This window comes from Oratosquilla oratoria, chromosome 29 (assembly GCF_046742065.1).
Source record: "Oratosquilla oratoria isolate Oo_2021 chromosome 29, ASM4674206v1, whole genome shotgun sequence".
Classification (NCBI taxonomy): domain Eukaryota; kingdom Metazoa; phylum Arthropoda; class Malacostraca; order Stomatopoda; family Squillidae; genus Oratosquilla; species Oratosquilla oratoria.
Genome location: NC_134805.1, coordinates 43,587,798 through 43,600,297, shown reverse-complemented (window position 1 = coordinate 43,600,297; position 12,500 = coordinate 43,587,798). Strand labels below are relative to the sequence as shown.

The 12,500-nt window shown below is 34.5% G+C and overlaps 1 protein-coding gene across 2 annotated transcripts in view; it reads left to right on the top strand.

Annotated features, from left to right (window-relative positions):
- Window positions 1-12,500, top strand: part of LOC143040758 (glycine receptor subunit alpha-2-like) — a 306,682-nt gene that overhangs the window by 285,603 nt on the left and 8,579 nt on the right. Inside the window, exon 9 of one of the 2 annotated variants that reach the window (XM_076212161.1) lies at window positions 2,445-2,522. The exons of the other annotated variant lie outside the window; for it this stretch is intronic. Within the exon in view, the coding sequence (XP_076068276.1) occupies window positions 2,445-2,522 (78 nt within the window). The remainder of the gene's footprint in view (window positions 1-2,444; window positions 2,523-12,500) is intronic. 2 annotated transcript variants of the gene reach the window in all.

Sequence of the window (12,500 nt, the reverse complement as noted above, 5' to 3'; positions counted from 1 at the left end):
AAAATGTTGATGTAGATAAACACCTTGCTTGATCACAAAGTTGTCAATCATATTTATTTTATATTCCTTTAGCCAGGACAGGGTGATGGATTCATTTTATTCAGAATCCAATTATTATAGAGAAATCTGTGAATTTATAACATCGGGTCATGGCCCCTAGGTTGAGAGCCAAAACTCTAGTAGATATGTACACCAACAAACCACAAGAAATGTATCAATATGATACTTGAATTTCCCGATCAAGCGAATTAATTTTCAGGATAGAACATTTAGAAAAAAAATTGTATCAGTTACGATGAACTTGATTAATTAATCATTCAAGTTAATTGGGAGAATAGACGAAGCTCATTGCCTCTTCGATAATTCTGCATTTGATCAAAGTATTAGAGGCTCATCTTTTAGTCGCGCACGCACTCGCACACGCATACACATGTATACACATATGCTATATATATGTGTGTGTTTATGTATATGTGTATGTATGTAAGCTTATATATGTATGCGTGTATGTATGTGTGTATGTGTGTATGTATGTATGTATGTATGTATGTATGTATGTATGTACTGTATGTACCTGAAGAGACACACGCTAAATTGATATAATATTTAGGGTGTAATTTAAAGTATCGTGTCAGTATGAACGTTCTCTAAAAAATTTAAGAAACAAAGTTAATATTTCATAGATATATTATGAACTCATTCCCAAATCAAAATATGCTGAACCAGCCCTGTAATTATCTATAAGGAGCAATGAATTTTGTATTTCGTAGCTACAATATATTATGACACAGCAGAACTGAGATAATAAGGGTTATTTTCCAACCTCTCCAATACAGTGGTCACTCCCTTAAGTGAACTGAATAGTTTAGGGTCTGAAAGAAACGTGCAGTGCATGACACCCAAAAACCTCTAGAGAATAAGAGAGAACTCCCTCAGTTGAATGAAATCGCGTGGTGGCAGGTAGAATAAATGTAGGAGAATGAATCAGTATAGGACACGAGTTAGGTGTTACATGTTATGCATGTTGCGTCGGGAAATACCAGAAAGTTTTATTCAGCTGAGGAGGACCCTTGAGACTCTATAGGCTTTATTTTGAACCTCTAACTCTATTTGATACAAAGATAAAATTCTAATAAGATATTTGGATCAGAAAGAATACAGGTACCAGCACTGATCCCTGGGGTACACCACCCATGACTGGGTACACTTGTAACATGATACCAATTATCTATAGATGTGCACTTGTTCTTTTATACATATATTCATTATTAGGCACAAAAAATGTTCTTTGGGGCACTCCATACATGACTGGACATATTAGGGACATGAGATAAATAAAACAGCTGCATGTGTATTACTTCCTAACATATAAGTTTATTTCACATCCATAAACTAAGTTGACCTAAACCTTTTAACATTCTTTTTGCAATGGTATGGTGCATATTATTATAACCACGATAAATTCCCAAATAAAATCCTCGGTTTCTTTAAATTCATTATGGTTCTTTCTACCATTTGAGGAAGTCTTTATCAAATGTACAACGTTTTGGTCGTTGGGACGTTTTTAAGTAAAGGAATGAAATGTTGTACATTTAATAAAGTGTTCGTTCTCAAGTGGAGTTTATTGTCTGCAGTTGCAATCTTCAAAACACTCCCAGGTACAATTACCGACCAAAGTAACAACCCTAGGCTCACCGTTCAAACGGACAGGGTAAACTGCAGTGAGACCTGCCGGTTGGTGTAAATGTATATATATATGTATATATATATATATATATATATATATATATATATACATATATATATATATATACTGTATATATATATATATATATATATATATATATATATATATATATATATGTACCACGGTAAAACCACTGTTGGAGTAGAAAAGACTGGACACGGGGAATCTGTATATTTTTATTTGCAATCGAAATATATAGATTCCCCGTTTCCAGTCTTTTCTACTCCAACAGTGGTTTTACCGTGATTGACAAATGTGTGATTACATTTTTCACCTGTAATATATATATATGTATATATATATATTTATACCTATATATATATATTTATATTATCTATATGTATATATGTATACATATATATATATACATATATATATATATATATACATATATATATATATATATATATATATACATATATATATATATATATATATATATATATATATAAAGTTAATTACATGTCTCCTTGCATCATTTCCTGCTTTGTTTGGCTCCTAGAAATGGGTAGAATACGGTGTTGAGAGGGAGAAAGACTGGGGTCGGATGGAATGGGTTGGTTAGTTACGGTGTTCGAACGCGCAATCCTGATATGTCGTCTAGGAGATTTACTTTTGTCGGTGACTGTACTTCCCTTTCGGTTCGCGTTCAGAGACCAAACCTCACCCTCCACAGTCCGTGTTTCTTGATTGGCAGGTAGCATATGGGGCCTCGGAAGTGGCTTGGAGTACTCTTCTTCGCAGAGCCACGATCGTGGCTCGGAACGCCCACAGGGTTAGTGGAGATGTTGATCCCCCCAAAAATGGAGCAAATTTTTATGTATTATGTATAATTTTTTTGTCTTCGTCTTTTTGTGGAAAAAAAAAAAAAGAATTGTCCCTTTTGCCGAAAAAAATCTTTAATTTATATATATATATATATATATATATATATATATATATATATATCTACATACATATATATGTACACACTCACACACACACACACACACACACACACACACACACACACACACACACACACACACACACACACACACACACACACACACACACACACACGCATATATATATATATATATATATTCTAAAATATGTTTTGTTTAAAAATCTGCCTTTTTTCGATTTTTTTCTTAAAAAAATCGTTTGAGTTTGTGTTTAGTGCCGAGTCCCTCTTACTATCTGTTCATGTATATACATATATTTTCCAATGTTGTCGTTAGGATGATTAGGGTTGTCTACCTGGAGGTATGATATTGTTTCCAGGACTAAAGGAGAAGGGTAAGTGCATCCAAGTGCTTTGAAGGTCTATCTATGATGACTTTTTTTATGAGAATTTGTAAAGGTCATTTTCCCATACGTTCATTAACTTAACGTTAGTGTAGGGAGGCTATATATATATATATATATATATATATATATATATATTTATATTAATATATATATATATATATATATATATATATATATATGCATATATATCTATCTATCTATCTATATAAATAAATATATACATATATATATATATATATATATATATATGTATATATATATATATATATAATTTTTTAGGCTTACCAGTCCTTAGTTCCATTTTTAGCCTCGGACATTCACTTCATATACCCCAAACCCAAGCAGATTGTCAACAATAATAAAAAAAAAAGATAAAATAAACAAATAAATTGAAATAATAAAATCAGGCAAATTATAATAAATGTCCATGATAGTTTCTAGAATAGTGTTTCAGTTGACGACTAGAGTGACAACCTAGATTCGTGTAGATATTTTTCCATATCACCTTGTTTACTACCATAGTCACTTAACGCCAACAAGTCTCGACTAGAACTCCATTCCTCATCCTAGATATTCTAGTGATATTCTAGTGTCTGTATACAGATGTGCACTTAATAAAGCTCTAATAAGCGAGGCGTCGTACTAATAAAGGATCCGTCTTCAGATAGTGTTTCTTTTGGTAGAATACAGATATATCACGTGATTCTAGGATACATTGAGCATGAGCGAGTTTTGATCATTTATCTAGTTTCACGGGTCGCTGAGGACCCCAACCTCTTCCCCACTCACTCTCGGTCCCCAATCTAGGTTTGGGATTCTATTAAGTCTTCTAAGCTGTTTCTAGGATTCATTGAGTATGAGCGAGTTTTGTTCCCATATCTAATTTCACGGGTCACTGAGGAATCACCCCCTCCTCCACATTCACCCTCCGTCTCTTATCTAGGTTTGGGACTCTGTTAAGTCTTCTAAGCTGTTTCTAGGATTCATTGAGTATAAGCGAGTTTTGTTCCCATATCTAATTTCACGGGTCACTGAGGAATCACCCCCTCTTCCCTATTCACCCTCGGTCTCTCATCTAGGTTTGGGACTTTAGTTAAGTCTTCTAAGCCGTTTCTAGGATTCCTTGAATATGAGCTAGTTTGGATCACTTATCTAGTTTCATGGGTCACTGAGGATCCCCATACTTCCTTCGGTCTCTATTCAAGGTTTGGGACTCTGATAAGTTTTCTAAATCGTTCTCAGTTGTCCAATTTTATTCATCTTGTATATATTGCATGCTTCAATGTATTTTTTTTATCAATATTAATGATGATGTTGATCATTATTATTGTTATTAATTGGGTATACCATTATTTTTATTTCTATTATGATTATCGTTATTATTGAATGTTAATTGTTATTGTTATAGATATTGTTATCTTTAATTGATTGTTATTAGTGATTACAATTACTTGAAATCTGTTTTATCATTTTCATTATTATCAATTTCTGATTATTATTTTCTATCTATCATTATTATTGTTATTATTATTATTATTATTAATATTATTATTATTATTATTATTATTATTGTTACTATTATTATTATTATCATTATTATTATTATTATTATTATTATTATTATTATTATTATTATTATTATTAATATTATTATTATTATCATTTATTATCATTATCATTATTATTATTATTATTATTATTGTTATTATTATTATTATTATTATTATTATTATTATCATTATTATTATTGTTATTATTATTATTGTTATTATTATTATTATTATTATTATTATTATTATTATTATTATCATTCTTACGATTATCATTGTTATTATTATCATTATCATTATTGTTACTATTATTATTATCATCACTATTAATTATCAACTTATTCATTTGCTTATTTATTCTACCTATTAGTTTATTTGAATATTTTTTCATTCATTTTTACCTCGTCATCAACAAAGAAGACACCAATTCCTTTGTAACTTTGCTTCACTGACAACTGCTGGACGGCCCACAAATTGAACGAGTCGTAGGCTGATAGCGACTCCATCTAGGTGCCGAAATCTAGAGAGTGCGCCTAAATATCTAACCAGGAAATAACAATTTCTATCAGTCGAGTATGGTCGTGTAAGTTGAGGTTGAAGTTGATCAAACAAAACAAAACTTTGTAGGTTAAAGAAAATAAGACAATAATGAATTTAATTAAGACTAGTAGCCCAATTGTATGTATATATATATATATATATATATATATATATATATATATATATATATACATATATATATATATATGTATATACATATGAGTGGAAGGGTGGTGAGTTAAACACAGAGAACAGTTGGAGTTTTATTCACTGACGTTTCGTCCTTACCAGGACATTCTCAAAGTACATACATTTTCAGAAAATTAACAGCTTATATAACCCATCCTTGCCGAGTTCCCCTCCCTCTATCATCCGTCCTCTACCCTTTTTTCATGTGACATGGTCGGAGTCACATGAAAAAAGGGTAGAGGACGGATGCTAGAGGGAGGGGAATTCGGCAAGGATGGGTTATATAAGCTGTTAATTTTCTGAAAATGTATGTACTTTGAGAATGTCCTGGTAAGGACGAAACGTCAGTGAATAAAACTCCAACTGTTCTCTATGTTTAACTCACCACCCTTCCACTCATTTGTCTTCCATTTTTCAATATATAGATATATATGTATAAATGTATATATATATATATATATATATATATAAGTATATGTACATATATATATATACATATATATATATATGTATACATATATATATGTGTATATATATATATGTATATATGTATTTATATGTATATATGTATATATATGTATATATACATATATGTATATATATAACTATAAAGTAATGTCGTAACACATTCGTAAAGATTCAACAAAAACCCACTGTGTTGGATAAGAAGAAATGAAATAAAATTAATTCCATATATTTCGATCACGGACTGTGATCCTCTTCAGTGGAATACAGAAAGGTAGAGCAAATGGCATGTCTTATATACAATAAGAATAAGGGACAAGGGTAGGACTCAGGTAGCATCTAGTACTTTGCGGGGCAGGTCACCCGCCTTCACCAACGATGGTGAACAATTTGTTGACTGCCCAGGTGGTAAGGCAGTCAGGTGACCACTGTCCATATGACATATTAAAATTTGGAAATTTGTTAATCAGGGATGATTCTATTATTTTTCTTTTAAAACTGCATTTTGAATTAAAGATAATCTTTGCCTCATTCCAATCCATATGATGGCCTTCCTTGTCTACATGTTGGAAGACAGCGGAATTATGTTGTGCGTATTTAATTGAATTTTTATGTTCTTTCATCCTAGTATATAAATCTCTACCTGTTTGTCCCCAATATACATTGTTACAATCAGAGCAAGGGAGTTTATACACACCTTGATGTATTTCTTCTCTAGGTCTTTGATGTACATTGACTATTTTCTTAAACAAATTATTGGGATAACTAAAAAACAATTTTGATATCTTCCTGTGGAAGAAATTGAGATATGTCATTTAAGGATCTATTATAAGGCAATTTAATACAGTTTTTGTCCCAACTGAAGTTCTTACTGGAATGGGAAGTGGATCCAAAGTAACTAGTTTTGGCTTTACTTAGGGCTTTATTTAGAAACCAATCAGGATACCCTATTCTTTTTAATTGATTCCTGATGGTTGTTATCTCCATTTCCAAATAATGTGGACTACATAATCTAAGTGCCCTCAGGAAAAGACCTGAGGCAACACTATATTTAATTTTATCAGGATGGTGACTGAAAAAGTGCACATAACTCCCCGTATGTGTGGGCTTTCTGTACACAGTGAAGGACAATTGGTCCTGATGCCGTATTAATAGGATATCTAAAAATGGTAGTCTATTATCCACCTCCCATTCAACTTTGAATTTAATATTAGTGGCTAAGTTGTTTATTTGTTCAAAGAAAGCATCAAAAGATCCCCATTCGTCATCCCAAATCGTAAAGATATCGTCCACATACCTATACCAAAACATTCCTTGTGGCTTAATGTCTTGTAAAAGCACTGTCTCGAAATACTCCATATATAGGTTAGCTAACACTGGGGAGAGATTAGATCCCATTGAACATCCGAACTGCTGTTTATAATATTGATCTTTAAATGAGAAGGTATTAGTGTTAGCACATAATTCCGTTAGTTTAATGATTTTGCTGACAGAGATTGGTAGTTGGTCCCGATAATTTTGTAATTTTGTTTCTAAGAAAGCTAAAACCTCAGCTACGTTGATGCAGGTGAACAGAGAAACTACATCAAGACTTAGTAATTTTCTCTGCCCAGATAAAATGATGATTGATGATCTTCTTATGAAATCTTACTTATGAAATGTTTCTGAATTATGCGAGTCGGAAAAGCACCCTACAAATTGTGATAAAATGTTCGTGAGCCATTTTGATGTCTTACTCGTACAAGAATTTCTATTTGAAATGATGGGTCTTAGGGGAACACTTTCTTTATGACATATTGTAACAATGTATATTGGGGACAAACAGGTAGAGATTTATATACTAGGATGAAAGAACATAAAAATTCAATTAAATACGCACAACATAATTCCGCTGTCTTCCAACATGTAGACAAGGAAGGCCATCATATGGATTGGAATGAGGCAAAGATTATCTTTAATTCAAAATGCAGTTTTAAAAGAAAAATAATAGAATCATCCCTGATTAACAAATTTCCAAATTTTAATATGTCATATGGACAGTGGTCACCTGACTGCCTTACCACCTGGGCAGTCAACAAATTGTTACCATCGTTGGTGAAGGCGGGTGACCTGCCCCGCAAAGTACTAGATGCTACCTGAGTCCTACCCTTGTCCCTTATTCTTATTGTATATAAGACATGCCATTTGCTCTACCTTTCTGTATTCCACTGAAGAGGATCACAGTCCGTGATCGAAATATATGGAATTAATTTTATTTCATTTCTTCTTATCCAACACAGTGGGTTTTTGTTGAATATATATATATATATATATATATATATATATATATATATATATGTATATATATGTAAATATATGTATATATGTGTGTGTGTGTGTGTGTGTGTGTGTACATATGTGTATATATATACAGTATATATATATATATATATATATATGTATGTATTTATATATTGCTAAACATAACTGCGCATTCGGTGCTACAAAGCTTCTCGGGTAGACTTTCAACTCTTCTGAGCGTTGATTTTTGGTAATAGGAAACGGAGTAATAGATTGTCAGCAGGCATTAGGAACTATTGTTGAGGAAGATTATACAAACGTTTCATCGAACGCATTTAACATTTTCAATATAACAGATACAGAGAGTACAAGACAATATACATAGAAAGCTTTGGGGGAGATCACAATACAAGACGCAGGGGGAGGTCACATCACAAGTGTGAGATGACGGGGAAATTTTTCTATCACTGTGGGCCAAATTTCACTGTGTGACGCGACCCGAGTATCCGCTGAGGTCCAAATGTCCGTACCATGACTCTGGTGGAACGCCGGAAAGGAACTTGGGTGTCGGTGTAATTGGAAGATGTGATTCCTTTCTTGTGTCGAAGAGGACATGATGAATATATAGTCAACATATGTGCCATACACCATTGGTTTGTCTTGGACTGAAAAAAAATCCCTCTCAATTGACCTCAGCAAGACTAAGAAGAAACACCCTGGACTTCAGGAGGTCCATAGTCGAGGATGAGCTCCAAGTCAAGTCTCATTTGGTCGATTTTCTCCGCTCTGATGTAGAGTCCCAAAATAGACTTTGGAATAACTAAGACATCCCCCTCTAGAGGAAAGAGGACTTGGAAATAGCCCTCTGTCGTATCGTTAATGTCTACCGGGACTCTATCACCAGAAAGAATGTAAAGAAACTCCTCCGTCATCGGTGGCCCTATCAAGATCCCTCGCCCCAACAAAGGCCTTATGTTGACGAACTTTCAACCTGACCGTGACCTTGTTGAACTTCTATAACTAGGTTTGATTTGTCATGTTTTGTCAAAACCTAAACTGTACAGTAAACGTGTTGAGACAGAAGTCCTACTTGAACAGATTCACCATCTCGCCAAGGATGGTAAGGTGGAGGTCAAACCAAATGTCCAACTTGAGCTAATCTCCGAGGACAACTATAGCAAAGGCTCCTTTGCCAGCAAACTCCTTAAGAAACGTCACTTCGATGCAACCAAACGACTCCGATGCAACAAGGACATCACCGTCAGAAAGGCCTTATCTCCACTGACGAATACCTTTCGAAAATTGATGATATTCTCAGGGACCCAACTAAATTCGAAAGAATCAACCGCAAACCCAACCTAGACATTATAAGAAGCACCAACAAGACCATAGATGCCATTAACGCCAAGAACGGAGGCGTTAAACTGACTAAAATTTCTGGTAATTTTAAGCCTGGTTATTTATATGGATACGTGGGGACACACAAACTAGGAAACCCTCTACGTTCCATCATCAGCCAGATCTCTAGGCCTATGTACAACATTGCCAAACTCCTGAACCAACTTCTGACGCCCTTCATAACTACACAACACAGCTACGTCTCATCTAAGGATTTCCTAGGCTCCATTAGGGACGTTTCCGTTTGAGGACTTATTTCTTCTCTTGGTGTAGAGTCCCTTTTTACTAACACCCCAAGTACACGAATAATTAATTACATCTGTAACATTATTCACTAATTAGGACCTTCTCCAAAGCCTGCTCGAGATCTGCTCCATGGAAACTGCCTTCCGGTGTCCCTGCGGTAACTTCTTCCAACAAGTTGACGGTGTAGCGATGAACTCCCCCTTAGGCGTACTCCTTGCTAAATTTTTAATGGAGTCAATCGAGAGAGAATTTTTTTTTCAATCCAAGACAAACCCATGGTGTATAGCAGATATGTTGACGATATATTCATCATGGCCTTGTCAACACAAGAAAGAGAATCACTCCGTAACCTACAAGAAGAAACATCAGGATTAAGATTCGCAACTGAAAAAGACGTCAATGGCTTATTTCCGTTTCTCGATCCACAGCTTTAACAAGATGGCGACCACTTCACTTCAGTTTATGTTAAGTCTACCAACCCCGGTCTCTGTCTTAATGAGAATAGTGAGTGCCCCCAACGTTACAAAGACAGTATCATTAGTGCCTTCTTTAGGAGGGCACTCACCCACTACTCACACTGGACCTCCACCCAAACTGAAATAAACAGGGTCATTCAAGTTCTTGTAAATAATGGACATTCCAATCAGGACTAGAAAGAGTCATGGACAAATGGTGCAACGGGCTTCCCACCCCAGTAGTAGGCAAAGGTCAGATTTTTACTCTGTTTTGCTGTGGTCAAATGTCCACAGCTTATAAGGAAGACGCAAAGGTTTTGATCACAATCATTCATCGGAACTTCAAACCCAGGAGCTAGAATGACAAAGTTCGTCTCTCCATATACTACCGCAACCAAAAAAACAGATACACTTTGAGTTAGAAAAAACACTTCTCCTTGCCCCGATGGTCCCGCTTGCAGTAACGTAGTATATAATTTTTCCTGCCCCCTAGAGAACTGTACGCTTCTCGACTGCTATGTTGGCCGAACAAGAACGACATTGTCGAAAAGAATGTCATCCTACTCGTCGCGTGGAGGTCCCAAACTACATCTATTGGAAAGACACAATATACATATCACAAAAAATCTATTAGAAGACAACACCATTATTCTCGCTAAGAAATTAGAAAAATTTACTCTTCATTTCTAGAAGCACTTTTCATAAGAAACTTGCAACCTTTTATCAACAAGAAAGTGAAAACCCTTACCATACTCCCCATCATGAAGCCCCTCCCCAGAATTTGTACCCCTCTTAACCATAATAACACATCTTCTAACTACAACGACACCCAAGTTCGTCTCCGCGTTACGCCAGAGTCATGGAGCGGACACATGGACCCCAGTGAACACTCGGCAGACAGCTGAACCCCGGCGGACATTTGGCCCTCAAGTTCCACCACCATCTTACATTTGTGATGTGACCTCTCCCTGCGTCTTGTGTTGTGACCTCCCACAAAGCTTTTTTTTCTATGGAGATTATGTCTTGTACTCTGTATCTGTTACATTGAAAATGATAACTGCGTTTAGCGTAACGTTTTTATACTTTTCCTCAACATTAGTTCCTAATGTCTACTGGCAATCAACTATTCTGCCTTTCCTATTACCAAAAATCAACTTTCAGAAGACTTGTAGCTCCGAATACGCATTTATTAATTTTTTCTTTTTAAAGAAAACCTGCTTCCACGATATATACATATACATGAATATATATATATATGTATATATATGTATATATAATATATATTATATATATATGTATATATACATATATTATGGATGCTCGCCGGCCGAGCAGTGGTCAAGGCGACGGCGGTTCGAACCCTTCCGGGAGCGAGTTGGACCAAGGGCATAGTTTATTAAATTCCTCCGTATAGAGCACCGCCCTAGCATGCTGATAGGGGAAGTTCGCGACGTTAAACCGAATCATCAAATCATGTCTGCACACACACACACACACACACACACACACACACACACACACACACACACACACACACACACACACACACACACACACAAATATATATATATGTTTATATATATACGTATATATATATATATATATATATATATATATATATACATACAGTATGTTTATGTATTTATGTATATATATAATGTATATGGAGTGTGTGTATGAGTTATATACAAAAGAAATGTATTTGTCTTGCTGTCTATTCATACATACATATTTTGTGTGCATATTCCAACATCCGCACTCTCACGTACAAACATCATAATGACAGCCACTGTCTCAATCTGCGTGCGACCAACGCTCCACTTGTTACAGCATTCTGTAACTGAATTCTCCTTGGAGTTGCGTACGCGTGAACGCGCGTACGCAAGAGTAAATAGCGCGTGCGAGATCTTAACTACCTGCCCCTCTCTCATGCGAAATGCAATCAGATTCTCCTGTATGACATTAGGTTCATGTGTGCGTGTGCATACATGTGTGCACACGCAGAATCATACGTACACATACATACACGTGTATCTATGTCTATGTATATACATAAAGACATTTCTCCTAATATAAGGGCGATATCTATCTAAGGCATGCATACATCCATCCCTTCAATATTCATTATATGTATATATATATATATATATATATATATATATATACATATATATATATACGTATATATATATATATATATATATATATATATGTGTGTGTGTATATAATATAGATATACGTATATATATATATATATATATATATATATATATGTATATATATAGATTTTAACAACCACAATGCACTTTAATTATAAGCCATCAAAGGCCGACATGA